Source organism: Lepidothrix coronata, unplaced genomic scaffold, assembly GCF_001604755.1.
Source record: "Lepidothrix coronata isolate B3197 unplaced genomic scaffold, Lepidothrix_coronata-1.0 Scaffold394, whole genome shotgun sequence".
In the NCBI taxonomy this organism is placed as follows: Eukaryota; Metazoa; Chordata; class Aves; order Passeriformes; family Pipridae; genus Lepidothrix; species Lepidothrix coronata.
In genome coordinates, this window is record NW_016690574.1 from 24,009 (window position 1) to 40,072 (window position 16,064).

General features: G+C 39.6%; 1 protein-coding gene and 1 long non-coding RNA gene across 2 annotated transcripts in view; one reads left to right on the top strand and one right to left on the bottom strand.

The window, feature by feature from the left end:
• Positions 1-59: 59 nt before the first annotated feature.
• Positions 60-7,287, bottom strand: LOC108509719. Its single transcript, XR_001878692.1, has 3 exons — positions 7,177-7,287; positions 6,033-6,180; positions 60-467 (listed from the first exon to the last, which is right to left on the bottom strand). It is a non-coding gene; the product is annotated as an uncharacterized LOC108509719 (long non-coding RNA).
• A 210-nt stretch (positions 7,288-7,497) lies between these two features.
• RUNDC3B (RUN domain containing 3B) overlaps positions 7,498-16,064 on the top strand; it is a 49,971-nt gene continuing 41,404 nt past the window's right edge. The window contains exons 1-2 of the mRNA XM_017839271.1: positions 7,498-7,749; positions 13,611-13,726. Of these exons, the coding sequence (XP_017694760.1) occupies positions 7,646-7,749; positions 13,611-13,726 (220 nt within the window). The 5' untranslated portion in view covers positions 7,498-7,645. The remainder of the gene's footprint in view (positions 7,750-13,610; positions 13,727-16,064) is intronic.

Consider the following 16,064-nt stretch of genomic DNA (forward strand, 5'->3'; position numbering starts at 1 on the left):
TTCTTGCTCACAAGGGCACACTGCTGGCTCATGGACAGCTTGTTGCCCACCAGGACCCCCAGGTTCTTTTCTGCAGAGCTGTTTTCCAGCAGGTCAGCCCCCAGCCTGTCCTGCTACATGGGGTTGTTCCTCTCCAGGTGCAAGACCCTGCATTTCCCTTTGTGAAATTTCAAAATGTTCTGCTCTGCCACTCCCTCCAGCCTGTCAGGGTCTTCTGAAGGGCTGCAGAGCACTTGGGGGGATGGGTCCTCCCAGTTATGTATCATCAGCAAACTCACTGAGGAGGCATCCACCTCTTCATCCCTGCAGCTGTGGCACTGATCACAACCCTGTGAGGTTGCCATTCAGTCAGTTCTCAATCCAGCTCACTGTACACTCATCCAGGCCATTCTTCCCAAGTTTGCAAGGCACAGAGAACTGAGTTTCCATCCCATCACTGACAAGAGGCTTACCAAGGCAGAAGACTTCTGTGAGTAAGAGTATATTAAGCATGATATAATCAGTATTTGCTTGCCTTGAATCCAGACATAAATACACTAAAGCAGCAAACCCAGCAATAACGAACTAGCATTTTGTAACACAACTAATCATATGAATATATTATATATGGAACCAAAAAGAGACAGACACTTGGGGTATATTTTCACAAAAGGGATACAGAAAAACATCACCAAGTAATAAAATCTAGAAAATAAGAACTAAGGATGCAGAATAAGCAGGAAAGAAATCTGGCAAAATCAGAACAAGTTCTAGTCCTAGAAAAAAGAAAGAAGTTAAACCATTGGTAGAAGAAAATATCCTCTGCTTGTTTTGATTGGGAAGGGGTGAAGAACACTAAAACATCAAGGATGAGCAAGGAAGAACAGGGAGAAAAAACATCCACTTTAGTTCTATCCTTACTGAAGAGCTCTCAAATCTGACCACCCCAACATCAGAAATTCAGGCTCTTGAGAATCACCACAACAATTACCACGGCAGGCACATAATTGCAAAAAGGGGTCTACTGTCCTGGATGTGTAGGAAGATAACACATCAAGGTTTGAATTGCACACCTGTGAAAAACAAAGGACCTTAACTTATATTTTTACGTTTTATTATCTGATCAAATGAGGCCACCAAGTGGCAATGTAAATATTTTAAGTCACAAAAGAAAAGTGTAATAACTTCTAATAACATAACTTTCAAATATGCAAAAAGATTAATGAAGAGAGATGAACATGGATTAAATTTTATGTGCCATGACATAGAGCAGTAATCTCATTTATGGTTCACAAGCATAGGTTTCAAAAACTGTCTTCCAGTGCTCAAGTCGCGATGCCTTCAAATATTGTTTTCCTATTCATTTCAGGCAAGCAACCTCAAACTGACTTGCAACAAGTTTTAAAACTCACAGATTGAAATTTACACCCTTCCAGTCCTAAATCACAAACATGCTTCATATTTCAGTGGCTTTTTTTTTGGCCAGTTCTACTATGATGATGTCATTTGTAAAATTCAGCTTTTGTTCTTATCCGCCTTCTGTTCATGCCTGTCACTCAAGTGTGCTCTAAAGAGGCATATGGTACTGTGCTTTCCTCAACTGCTTTCACTCCTTCCACAGAATTAAGTATCAGCAGGATGGCAAAAAAGAAGGTGGGTGGAATTCCATCTTCTAAAACACCCTCAAACATTTCTTTTAAAGTCTCCTTTACAAATTTTTTAAGACATAAGGATAAGCAATAATGCCAAAGTGCAAGATACAAATAATCGGACTAATTTACCCAATCTGATAATTCATGTAGGAAACAGGATTTGCAAAAATACAACCAGAATTTCAAATGATACCTACCATGTTTCAGTACAAAGATATTGATAAATCAAATATACATAGATATACAGATATGCTAATAAAAAAAAGCACAACAAAGCAAACAAAAAAAAAGCCCAAATAATTTCAAACCACAAACTTTTAAAACAGCAAGCATGTATGCCTCTTACACATACACAGAGCTAAGCAACTGACTGAAATTCATGAGATGGGCTCCAAATTATCTGAAAGTGCAATAGTGAAATATATTACATTTCATACTATATATGCAATACTCAATTTCTGTTTTGCTCCTAACTGAGGGAGTTTTATGTGATATCTTCATATCAAGTTCATTTTCTCCTACTGTAAATCACAATACAGTGTTAACTTCTTGTCGATTAACGCTGGCCAGTAGCTAAGGTCCACAGAGCCACTCATTTACTTTTGTCCGGTGGCATAAGAGAGAGAATTGTAAGGTCAAAAGCAAGAAAAATTGTGGCCTGAGTTAAAGACAGTTAAAAAAGTGAAGCAAAGCAGTGCATGTAAGCAAAGCAGAATAAGGAATTCATTCACTTATTCCCATCAATAGTCAGATTTTTAGCCATTTCCAGGAAAGTGAGGCTTCATCATTCATAACAGTTACTTGGGAAGAGAAATGCTGTAACCTCAAATGTTCCCATTTCTTCCTTCTGTGACTGAGTTTTTACCACTGGACACAATGCCATATGGTATGGGATATCCATTGGGTCAGTTGGAGTCAGGTGTGTGGGCTGTGTTCTGTGGAGGTCAATAAAGCTAAGTTGATCCCAGGGAGGCAAGAAACTGGAATCCTCTATTCGTACAAAAATGGTATTTTTATGGGTCTGGGGTACTACACATTCATGGCGGGGTTGGCATATTCATCGGAGGGTCAGCTTATTACAACTGGGGGCTTTACAGAGATGAGGTAAAAGGCGAAAACCCAGGTTTACAAATTTTGGGGTCTTAACACTTACATCATAGGGGAAAACCCATTTTATCTTAGGGGAATTACATGGGGGGAATAGGTATTCAAGTTTACAGAATGTACAGGATTCAGGTAACACAAAGGGAGAGATATAACACAATAGGTCTTTGATAGATGTTTGATAATATCAGGATATGGTCTCTCTGGCTTGGACAGGGCACTCCACACTGGTGATGTCCCATGTGCTTCTTAAACTGAGTTTTTTTTCCCCAGCTCTCGTAGTCCAAAGCCTTTTGCTGAGACCGCTCAAATTCCTTTCTGCAGATATGTGAATTTGGGATCCAGCAGTGTTCCCTCACAGCTTCTTGTGCAGCCACAGCATCCTCACTAGCTGGGAAGTGCAAGAAGCAGAGATAGCTTTGACTCTATATAAACACTGTTCAGCACCAGCTAAAATATTGGTGTGTTACCAGCACTGTTTTGGTAAGTAATCCAAAATGCAGCACCACACTTGATGCTATAAAGAAAATTAACTGTCCCTGCCAGACTCAGTACACAACTTGTAGAGTAAGTTTCAAGCGGAACTAAACCTTGCAAATATTTGATTTGTTCAGAAGTGAGGTTTTAAAGTTGCAAACTGTACTGAGTCAAACTCACTAAGAATGCAATAAAAGGTTTGACTTTTAGATTTTATTTTCTAATGTGCTTATGTCTTCAGAAAATAATTCAAGTGAATGAATTATGTCAAATTTGATAGGGGAGCACTTTTTAGATCAACAATATCCTTACTGGAGTTTTTGCACTTCTGTTTAAAAATCATCTTATTATTGACTGAAAGCCAGTAAGTCTGGAGAAGCACTTCTGAGTCTTTTGTTCTTTGAGATGCAGCAAATTTCATACAGGGATTGCTATCTGTAGATCCAAATGTATTTTGTTCATTTAATATTCCTCATTGCCACTCTACCAGTCAAAGCTGCTCTATTTATTCACATAGTGAGACTTCAAATTCCTACTCCAGCAATACTGTTTCTGACTATTGTAAGTAATGCATTCCAGTTTCACAAGGTTGAAATATAACAGGAGTTAGTTCCCAGTAGGTTTGGTTTTGTGGGAGTTTTTTGTATACTTTTTTAGAATTCACTCATTACCCATGCCCATGCTTTCTTTACGGACTTTCTTTAGTGAAGCCATGTACTCTGGCAAACACAGCTATTAGTATCTTATTAATGCTTTAAAGCTAAAAACATTATTATAGGTAACTGGTGGAAGTCTATGCATCAACTCACACAAACATTGTGTTGTCATTGACATGGTACATTCACATTATGCATTCTGTATTCAGAAACTTGAGAGCCAAAAGTACTTTTTCTTATGAAATTAATTATAGGAATAATTCTAGAATGCAACTATCAAATGTGAATCAAAATAGTTGTGCTGATTTTGACTGGGGTAGATTTAATTTTCTTCACAGTAGCTAGTATGGGGCTGTGTTTTGGATTTGTGCTAAAAACAGTGTTGATAACCAGAGATTTTTTTAGTTATTGCTGAGCAGTGCTTGCATAGAGTTGAGATCTTTTCTGCTTCTCACAATGGCCAGCCAACAAGTGGGCTTGGGGTGCACAAGAAGTTGGAAAGACACAGCTAAGACAGTTGACCCCAGCTGACCGAAGGCATGTCCCAAACCATATGGTATCATGCCCAACATGTAAAACTGGGGGAAAAAGAAGGAGGGCATGTTTGGAGTGATGGTGTTTGTCTTTCCAAGTCCATTACATGAGGGAGTTTTGCTTTCCTGCTGAACACCTGCCTGCCCACGGGAAGTGGTGAATGAATTCTTTGTTTTGCCTAGTTTGCATGTGCAACTTTTGTTTTACTTATTAAAATGTCTATCATAACCCATGAGTTTTCTCACTTTTACTTTTCCAATTCTCTTTTCCACCTGACTGGGGAAGAGTTAGCAAGTGGCTGTCTGAGAATTAGTTGCCAGCTGGGGTTAAATCACAGCAACAGTTTAGGCAGGAAGTGACCAATAGGAGTAATTTTTCTACCTGCTCACAGCAGGATCAACTTTGAAGTTAGATTAGGACATTCTGATTCTTCATTCAGTTAAGTTTTGAGTATCTCCAGGACAAACATCATTCAGCTGCTCTAAGCAATCCATTCCAGTGCTTTAATATCTTTGCTGTAAATTTTTCACATCTATCCCTTGTTGCCGCATACGACAATTGCCCCTTGTCTGTTTGCTATGCACTCCTCAGAAGAGCCTGTTTCCTCTATCCTCCCATTAGCTAGTTGAAGGCAATGAGATTTTTCCTGAGTCTATTTTCTTACAGGCATTAAAAATTCAGGAGTTAATACAGTAAATTTCCTAACAAATTTCTTGAGCTTTCCAAGGCAGTTGATGATATTCAAATTATTATTTTTTCTTCTTTTAAAGTCTTCCGTAACCTTTTTATGTTTTCTGCTTGGATAAAGCAGTAGTAGAAGATAAATTATATTTGAAAGAAAGCAATGATTTTTTAAAAGATCCATTTACTTGAGGACTAAAACCTATCAATATTGAAACCTAAAGCTTGGCCCAACAGATAAGCCTGGTTTGATCTTAAATCTCTTTCAAGAACAAATATAAAAAGTTGCAGTTTCTGGGAAAAAGGCAGAGGAGAAGAACAGAGAGGATACTTTTGGTTTTGATATATGCGGAATAGTTTTCCTGTTGTTTGTTGGGTTTTTTTGTTAGGGTTTTCTTTGATAAAGTATCAGTAATTATCCACTATGTTTATCATCAGTTCAAGAACAACAGACCTTGCAGCTGAAATTGCTCATCTGCAGAGATTAAATCTACTTCAGCCTCAGCTTGAACTTAATCGAAAGATCATTCAAGCTGCACGAATCTCTTAACAGAAGCTACAGATACAATGGGCCTTAAAAAAGACTCTGAGAAGCAGAAAGAAACCTGAAGGCAGGCTCTTCGCTTCTGAGAAGCAACAAGTAAAGCATTTTCCCTTGATAGTCTGAAAGAAAAAGCAAAAAACAACAGCTAGTTTCAATCTTGTACTAGTAGAGCCATTTAATAAAAAAAAAAAAGTGTTACTCTCAATTTCAATGTAGGAAGAATTTCCTCCCTCAGGTTTATCTGTGCCCCCATTTCTTTTATGATGTTTCTGGACAGGGGAGGAAGAGAGGCAAGGAATAGAATGATGAACTACCTTATAGTGAATTTGAATAATATGCTTGGGAAAATATCTACCCAAGCAAAGATTAAGCTTTACCTTAGGGAAGGTAGAACAGTTTACTTACCATTTGATATCCAGGTCAATGAACATAAAGATTAGTTCAAACTTATTCAGCTCCATATCAAGTGGGGTGAGAATATAGCATATCAAGTAATATATGATGAACTTGGAAGGTTTGGTGTTGACACTTGAATCTATTTAGGAAATATCTTCTGATGAAAAAAAGTTTATATGTTACTACATTTGAAAAAAATGGTCATCCATGTGCTAATCTACTTTTGAAAGTTCCTATGTCAACACAATTTCTCATCATGTAAAGAAACTGGCAGTCAGTAACTAGACACAGTTCTCGTTTGACAGGATCTCTTAGAAATAGAAAATCTACAGGTGATATCCTCAAAAAAACATAATTCGGGGGGGATTTGCATATCAATAAATAGATTTTTTCATATTTTTATATTATATATATTAATAGGAATTGATAGGTTGGAATTTAATAGACCTTGTAGGAATATCATGTGCATAACACAGTAGAATAAAGAGTTGTGACAAAATTTATTTCCCCATTCATTCTTGTTGCAAATAAATGAAGCTATTTTCTTAAGCAGAAACAGAATTCTTCCCATAAAGGAAGCAAACCAAATCAATCCATACAGCTTCACATCTCCCCAGCTATCCTGCCAAATCTACTCCTTCACAGCCACAAAATGCAATTAGGTTACTGCTAGATTTTCTTCAGAAATGTATCATCCTGTCTTTCAGTGACTTGAACTTCATGCCATTCTGCGTCTCATGTAGAACTTGACACCAAGGCAAAGCCAGAGCTCTTCCAAGCATGCTTAGAAATCATACCTTTGTTCATAGCTTTACTTTGGTGTCAGAGTGCATTCCCATTTCATGCCCATATTCCTACAACTATGGCCTCTAAAGCCTACATATCCCATTAGGCATTGTCAGGCATTGGAATGGACTGCCCAGGGAGATGGTGGAGTCACTATCCCTGCAGTGTTCAAAAAGCTCTAAGTGCTACAGTCTAATTGACAAGGTGGCGTTTGGTCAAAGGTTGGACTCGATGGAGGTCTTTTCAAACCTTAATGATTCTGCACTTCTAATTAATGACTGACAGCACTTTTAACTTCGCAAGCTACAACCGGGGAAGTTCACACATCTTAGACGGCGACCCGCTAGAAGGAGGAAAAACGGATAACCATTAAAGGAAGGCCACGATTTCACAGACGTTTAGAGGGCTGCAGGGCTCGCTGAGGGTCCTGAAGGACCGGGGCCCCCACGGCCCTCCCGCCGCCTCAGGTGCGGCGCCCCCGCCCGCTCCCGCTCCTCGCTGCAGCGCCCCCCGGCGGCGGCGGCGGCGCGCCCCCCCCGCGCGCTGATTGGCTGGCGGTGCCGGCGCTCTGCGGCGCTGTGGCGGCCCTGCTGCCGGCGCGGGGGGGCCGAGCCGCCCCCGCCGCGGGGACCCCGCGCAGCCCGCCCGGCCCACCGCCTGCCGCGGGCGCTACGGGGCCGGCCGGCGGGAGGAGGAGCGGGGGAAGCACGGGGGTCTCCTCCTCGGCTTCCGCGTGCGGCGGCGGCGGCGGCGGGCGCAGCATCCTCGAGAGCGAGAGGCTGGGAACAAAGGCTCCGCGCCAGCCTCGGCGGCTCCACCTGCCCTGCCCAGCGGAGATGGCGTCCCTCGGCTTAGGGGGGCTCAACGTCTCCGCCCGCAGGAAAAGCGTCCCGTCCCGCAACGCCGCGGTGGAGAGGCGGAACTTGATCACGGTGTGCAGGTGAGCCCCGGCCTGGCCCGCCCGAGGGCATCGTCCTTTCCCTTCTCGCTCCCGCCGCTGCCCGGGGGCCCATCCCGCCCCCCGCCCCCCACCTCGCGCAGGTGGGTCGGGGGCGGGAGCGCAGGCGGCCTCCCCGCCGCAGCCCGGTCGGGGGGAGGCAGGCCAGGGGTAGGGCAGTCTCATCCATCCGTCCATCCGTCCATCCGTCCATCCGTCCATCCGTCCATCCATCCATCCATCCATCCATCCATCCATCCATCCTGACTCAGCTCCTGCGGGAAGGTGTCCCGGCGGCGGCGAGGGGCAGGGGCTCACCGGCCAGCGCCGCTGCTTCGGGGCGTCAAATGGGGTTTTTTTGGTGGGAGGGGGTCGCATGGAGCGGGGGACTGAGAGGTTGGTTTTGGGCACCATGCTTGAGTTCTCGGGCGCAAGGCGTGTGCGGGAGCAGGGCAGGGCAAGCTGAGCCCTGGGCAGCGCCAATTGGACGCTGCCCGTCCTCGGGCAGAGCTGGAGCAGCGGCCGCTTCCCTTGGATGGCCGCGGTCCGGCCGCTTGTGGGGTTCAGACTTCATACGATGTCTCAGACGTGAAGGCGTTCGAGCCCTGTGGAAGCGGCCGAGCGTGTGCTCCTGCGAGCGGGCCGGTGCCGCAGGAGCATCCCGGGGAGGCTGCGCTCCGGGATATTTTTATCTCCGAAATCTAGATCAGGAGATCTGCAGTACGAACTAGAGCTACTGTATTCAAACATTATTTTTTCTTAGCATCTTGGTGCTGAGCTTATGCAAGCTTAGCGGTATGGCGTTCCGTGGAAGCGTTTCCACTGCTGTCACTGTGGAATTCATGCAGCGTTTTCCAGGTGTGCGGCACTGACCCGTTACGTCATGGCAAACTTTTAAATGCGGGCATGTGCTGGTAGCAATGACTCGTTTGTTTCAATTGCTTAATTTTGAAGTTAACAAACTAATTTGCATATTATCTGGGAAAGGTCTTCAGCAGATCCATGCGGGTTACGATACAGTTTTACTTCTCACAGATCTTAATAAAGTTCCAGGACAACTAGTAAATAATTTTATACCATCACCACTTAATGCTGCAGCAGTATTTAAAAATATTTTTCCTTTTTTCTTTTATTGCATATTGATAATAGGTTTTACAGCTGACTCCATCATTCATATACTGCAAGGAATTTGCTTCAATATTCCTTCAAGTCATAGTATCTGCATTTCAGAGTAGCATTAATACTATTCTATCTTTTCCCAGGCTTTTGTGCTTACTTCTGTTCCTACCTGTGAAAAAGATATGCAACAAAAACAAAGAAAAAGAAGATTTTTCTCAGACTTGCTGAAGCAGATAAAATAAAAGAATAAAGGTTTTCAGTTTCACTATGATTACAGAGATGCAGATATTGCCAATCTGTGTGTTCAGGAAAACATCAGTATTATTAAGTAATGACACAATCGTACAGGATATAAACAGTTCTTTTAAAAAGAATATATTGTATTCTACAGAACTTGCTGGTTTTTTCTGCCTTCCATTTGAGGCAGTGCTCTTCTGTATTCTGTACTGTTACATTTTAGTTTTTGTTTTATCATTGTCCTGCAGTTAAAATGATGGTGTAATGTATTTAAAGATGCTTAGAAAGCAGAAGGAATTCAGTCAAACATTTATAAAACAGGGAGCTACTGCAGAAACTACTTGAAATTGGTGTATTTTAATTATTTTCAGTGAAACAATTTAATTTTGCTGTATCTTCACAAAACCTGAAATTCTTAGTTTGTGAATACACATCAAAATTTGGAAAGCATGTTGAGGAAAAAGGATTTTGCATTATTATGATATGTGTACATTTGTTTGTATTTTTATTCTTCTGCCAGTGTAAGACTAAATATTTAAAAGATTTCTGTGCTTTGCTGTAGTTCTATACTATTATTCTATACTAATAGTTTGTATTCTTCAAAATGGCATTTTAATGACATTTCCCAAACTGCAAGCTAAATAAATTTAAAGAATCATTTCATTCATTTGAAAACTTAAAAGGAGGAGCAGAATTTGACAATGAAAAGTGACAAATTCATACATCAGTCTAATTTTCTGCTTTTTTACTTTTTGATTAGAGGCTTGTGGCTGTTTTGGAAATAAGCCTATACATGTGAGATATATCCACAAAAGATTTGGCTTTGGTTTGGAGTTATACAAGAAATTTGGGAGACCTTCTTGTGTATCTTGCACCCTACCCCAAAAAGACTAAGTCTTTCTTATTTAAGAATGTTTCCAGCTTACATAATTCAGAAGGTCTTATTAAGGTTGGAGAATACTACTGTTTCTACATTTTTTTTTGGCTCAAACAAGAGTAGATTCGTGACAGAGAAGAACATGTAAGAATCCAAAAACATCGGGGTTAATGAAGGTCATTTAGAAACACTGATATTGGAATCTCTCCAGTGGCAGTTACTATATTTAGAAAAAATTCAAACCCAACAAAACCTTATTGTTGCAGTTACACAGTGGAAAATGATTGGAAAAAGACTCTTTTTTAAAGAGTCTTGAAGCAACAGGTATCAGAGCTATATTACTGCTCTGCTCCTATAGTCCACCAAAAAGTTAATTTTAGAAAATTTTTAGTTTGTTTTCAAGCCACTTTACTTTCTCATGCTCCTTTGTTGCAGTTTCCCTGTTAACCTCTGACGTGTGGGTGGACTGTTGCACTGGGGAGATTTAGACTGGATATTAGGAAAGATTTCATCTCTAAAAGGGTGGTCAGGCATTGAAACGGAATGCCCAGGGAAGTGGTGGAATCGCCATCCCTGGAAGTGTTCCAAAAAGATGTGTGTGTGGCACTTGGGGACATGGGTTAGTGGTGGACTTGGATTGGATTAACAGTTGGACTCAATGATCTTAGATTCTGTGAAGCTGGGAGCAACAAAGGGAACCAAGGAAACAGCTCTAGCTCTACCTATATGGACATTTTTTTCTTCATAGCTCTTGTGTACTTTAGACCTGACCTTTTGTTTCTTGACTTTCAGTCGCCATGTGGTTCCATATAACTGTGCAAGAGCGTGGACTTTCTTGTCTGGGGGGCCATACAGTGGAAACAACACATGAGGCATCATTGATGACTGAGGAAAATGCTTACCCAATGCTTACACTGTAACCTTTTTCAAAGGCAAAACTTCTACCTACCTTAAATCCTTTTTTCCAATCTGCATGGTAAGCATGGCGAAGCGTGAATATCTAACATGCAAAATGTGCTTACGACTTTTAACTTGCACTTAGAGATATGTTTGCCTCCTTGTAGTATTTGGAGAAAAAAAGACAACTCAGAAGTATTTGCCTAAGAGGTTTTTTGTTTTAAATCTCAAGAAAATATTTCTGGTGAATCACATTTTGCCTTGTTGTGTCCTTATCTTCCTGGTCTATGGAAGTAATGGGTACATACTTGCACTCCCTGTCAGTCCTCCTAAAAGACAATTTAACCTAACTTGACATAGCTATAAAGGTTGCTTAGGTTTCTGGTGAAAGTGTAGAGTAGAGAGATGAAAATTAACATTTCCATGGAGTACATGGTGGCAGTAATATGACCACTGAAAAAGAACACCATTATTGATGATGAGCTCTTAGACTGTCTTTTATAATCGGACCCAAGGTATGTAGAAGTTGTTGTATCCTTAAAAACTAGATCTTTTTTCTTCAGTTGAATTGCAGAATGCTTTAAAATTGAAAATATAAAATAAATTTCTTATCTCTGATTTTTAGAAGTGTATGTGAAATTGCTCTTAAGTGTTTCTTCTTGAATATATCTCCATTTCTGAATAGGTATTTGATACAGTAATAATCAGTGAACTGTTAAGTAGGTCGTTGAATACAGGAAAAATAGACATGGCTATATATTGTACTCTACTTTGTTTTGCAGTTTGTTGTTGATCCTTTCTCTGAGTTTTAAGATAATATTCCTGTATATAGTGCAGTACATCACACTGCTAACTCACTGTCTATCTTGTGTATTTATCCCTGAGAGAGTGATATGCTGCACTTTCTCTTTTTCCGACCTGCATGGTGTAAGAGGAGTTGTCTTCTTACAGTTAATATTGACTTAGTCATGGCATTGCTATATGGATTTATTTTTCAAAATTAAGAAGGTGTTTTTTGTAGATAATTTCATGGCTCTGGTATAGCTTTGAGGAAGCAATAATTTTTGCCATTAGAGTAGTCAATAGCGATTAACTGGTGGGCATGCATGTCTCTCACTTACTCAAAATTGGTTAAAAATGTGGAGGAGTTCAAAACTGAGTCATAACTTGGCACTGCAGGAGAAGCTTCCTCCCCCACCCTAATTCACTCCTAATTCCTGTCCTGCCAAAAACATTACAACAATAGAAGCTTGCGGGAAAGGTAAAATAGGGAGTCTTTATTCAGAAGTTTTCAGAGTATAACAAATTGAGTGGAAACTCTTGAGATAAATGTCAATTCAGTTTGAGCATATTAGTTTCGTTTAGTAAGTGAGCATCAGAAGGCTGTGCTGACTCCACTAAGGAGGCAGATAAGTTACTTTTATAGTACAGAGCATCTGAAACTACTACGGTTGGTTTTAGGAGTTTCAGTCCTGCCCATGCCTATGTAGTTTGCTGCTTCTGCAGCTGTGCCATAGAACTGTTTGTGTTGAGATGCAGTGATGTGTACTTATTATGAACGTATCCATATTGAAGAGTCACTTCACCCCTCCTTTCCAGTACTGAAAATCTGGAACAGTTCATAGTGAGCCCCAGAAAAAGTAGAACTGGCAGAACTGAGGAAGCCAATATGCTCAGGTATGGGATCTGGGATGAGCAGGCAGAGTGAGAACATCCTAAGCTGGTATTGTTGAGGTTTGGGTCTTGTGAAAACTATCTTCTCAGGCTCTGGTATGGCTCTATTAATACAAATAAGATTGCTGCAAAACCCCCCACAATAAATGCTCCAAAATAAGTGTTATTTTCAAATTTGAGAACATATGAAATCTGCCTTGAAACTGAAAACTAAAGAACAAGGAGCAGAAAAGAAAATAAAAATGGATTATCATTAAAATTGTGAAGGTAAAAGAAAATAATTTTTTTGTCATTTTTTTGAGGTTTAAACTATCTTCTGAATAAGAATAAAATTGTGGAAATGCAGTTGTAACTAAACACAGTGAACAGCCTAATTGATTAGTTACATTTTGTTGTGTTTTTACAGTGGCTTGATTCAGCCTTTCCTATTTCAAATGTTAGATCATTTAAATTGATAGCTTTTCTAGCATAATAATGTAGTAATATATGGTGCTGAATACCCCCATTCACAGGGAAATCAGCCTACATTAATGCACAGAGTTAACAGTGCATAAAAATTCATTGTTTTATAATATGTCTGGATTATTTTTGCATTAGGATGAAATTACAGTGTTCTCTTAATACAATAAAGTTTATACTTCTGATTCTTGGGCATAAATTTAGGGAATAAAAGGAGCATTGACGAAATGTCAAGCCAAAAATTAGTATGTTTAGGATTACAAAGAGAAACTGATGTTGGATGCTTCCGAGTGCTCGTTTTATTACAACTTCATTAGAATAGTTTAGGGAAGAGGAAAATAGTAGCTCATTTTTATATGGAATGGATGGAGATTTTTGTTTTCTTTCAGGTTTTAAGGCTTTATGCCTAAGACCAACAAGGATGATTGTATTTCCAGGCTATTTCTCAACATGTTTTGTGTTCCTGTTGCTCTGACTGAACTTGAAATCATCAAGGTGGTTTCTGGTTCTTTGCTCTTTTGGTTTAAACAAACTACTGCCCTGCTATAGAGGACCAGTAGCTATTCATATAATTTATGATAGTCCTGTACTTTTGCTCTAGGTTTTCAGTCAAGACTCTGATTGACCGTTCCTGTTTTGAGACTATCGATGATACTTCCCCTGAATTTAATAATTTTGCAGCCATTCTGGAACAGATTCTAAGTCATCGACTGAAAGGTATGTTAATAAACTTCCTTACTGGTGATGATTTTGCCATGATAATTTGTTTATAATAAACCAGAGTACATCTACAAACTCCTTGATGCTGAATGAAAGCGTTGGCTTTCTCTGTGTGTCTGTCCCATTGCTGTTACCTTCCTGATTTTTTACATTACTGTGGAAAAGTGAAAGCAACTGTTTTTGTGAAACATGTTTCCAATGATCTTGTTGGAAGCCTTCTGGGCTGGTAATTAAGCAAGTGAATGTTGCCATGGTGCTGAGCTCTATCTGCTTTTCTGCTTTATGATAAGGCTGTGTCCTAAGAGTCTGAAAGACAATTGTGGTGTTATCAGCTTTAATAGAAGCTATAGACAGCAAAGTGCTGCTCCCGTTTCTTTTTCCCTTCCTTGCTTTTGTTGCCTTCTTTTCCAGAGACTGTGTTTAGGTCCTTTAATTCCTGTCCCCCCACTCCTTTAGTGAACATGTTTTTTGCTACTGGAATCTAATGGATTAAATTGCTAATTATATGATTAAATTTAGAAAGGTCAGTTGTTGATTTTCTTCTTGTATCGAGTCAGATGTTCTAATTGAAGAAAATGTCTGTTTGCATTTTCCAATTGTTCTAGAGGAAGCTGCTTTGCTCGAGGAACAGAGTGTGCCTTAGCAGTAACAGTCACTAGAAGATGACTTTGGAAGCTTCTCCTTATTTTCAGTTCTGTGTACAGTTTCTGAAATATTTGAGGATTATGAAGGACATCATAATCATCTAAATATAGATGTGTAATATGACAATCTACTCCTTTTCATACTTTTTAATATTCATAACTAAGCTTTGTGAACAATATTGTGTGTAGGCTGACATTTGAGTAGCACAATTACTACCTGCTGTGGTTCTGTCAGAGGAGAAAAAAAAGTCACACAGTGGGGTGGAAACATAGGGTTTGTCACACTGTGACAAAGATTATTGGAGTGATTATGGGTACTTAGCAGCTTGACACTGCAGGGAAATTGCTCTCTTTTCTCCTTCTCCCCCAGCTTCAGTGATGTTAGAGCAAAAAACATTATACATTTTATTTTTTTCCACCAACCTTCTTTTGCTTCTCAGTCTGTTACTCAGGACAAGGAGTACAGGGAAGCCTTGACAGGTTGGCAAATGGGTTACAGGCAAATGGAATTTGGATTTCTCTATTTCTTACTTTAAATAATTTTTTACTTGCAAACAGCTAAATTTTTTTTAGCTGTTTCAGTCTTCCCCTTGTAATTACTAGTATGATTTTCTAAGTTTTCAGAGTTAAATAAAAATACATAAAAAGGCAGTAAATTGTGCATAGTGTTGCAAACGAGGAATATTTTGGTAATAAGCTAGTTGACTGTGCGTAGTTTTTAAATAATAAAACAGAAGTTGAGATAATAAATGTACATTGAAAATTCAAACTTTAAGAGGGTATATGTTATACAATACAGGGCTTGAAAGAAATTGTATTTTATTAATGGAAATGACTGATATATTCTGAATGCATACTTTTTGTCAGTAGGAACACACTAATGGCGGACTGGCTATTGCAGTAGGTTGTGTAAAGTGTTTTTTTGTCAGGATAATCCCATGGCAACGTAGTTAAATGGATGATCCAGAGTTGAGAATGTAGGGTGTATAAAACTTTACTTTCTTAAGGCCATGGAAAACAACAGTTCTTAATCTTTACTTCCTTTGAAAGTACTGGGTGAGGAAGGAAGATTATAAAAAAGTGTTTACTTTGCATTATTAAGTACTAAGTTTACTTTTCTAATAAAACTTTTGCTGGTAACTTTTTCTTACATTAAATTAAATATGTTTTTAAGGAGCAAAGCGTAGTCTTGATGGAATATAGTGACTGTTTCTGCTTATTGATTTCATGTTTAATTAGGATCCAGACAAAAAAAAAATAAAATAGAAGGAAAAAGGGTGGGCGTTTTAAAGGGAAAGGAGTTCAGCTACAGGGATTAGGATCTTATGCCTTTTTTAAAACCATTGCAATCAAGAATTCTGAAATAGTAGTTCTCCAAGCTTCATCTTCCTTGGTGTTCTGCTAAAAATGCCTGTTGTAGCAACACAAGCACCATTTAAAAATGGATTCTTAATAGGTAACTGATCTGATGTCAGCTCCCAATAGCAAAAGGGTTATGAAATAGCATTCTTAGTGGTTTTGTTGATTTGCTTTTTCCATTCAGTATCACTGAAGAATTAAGTTTTGAAAGTTTCTTTCAAAGTCATCCAGTCCTACCTCTTGCTCAAAGCAGGGCTGTCTCGGATTGCTCATGACATTTTCCAGTTGTGTTGAAAATCTTTATGACACTTCTTAAACTCAGTGCAGTTTGC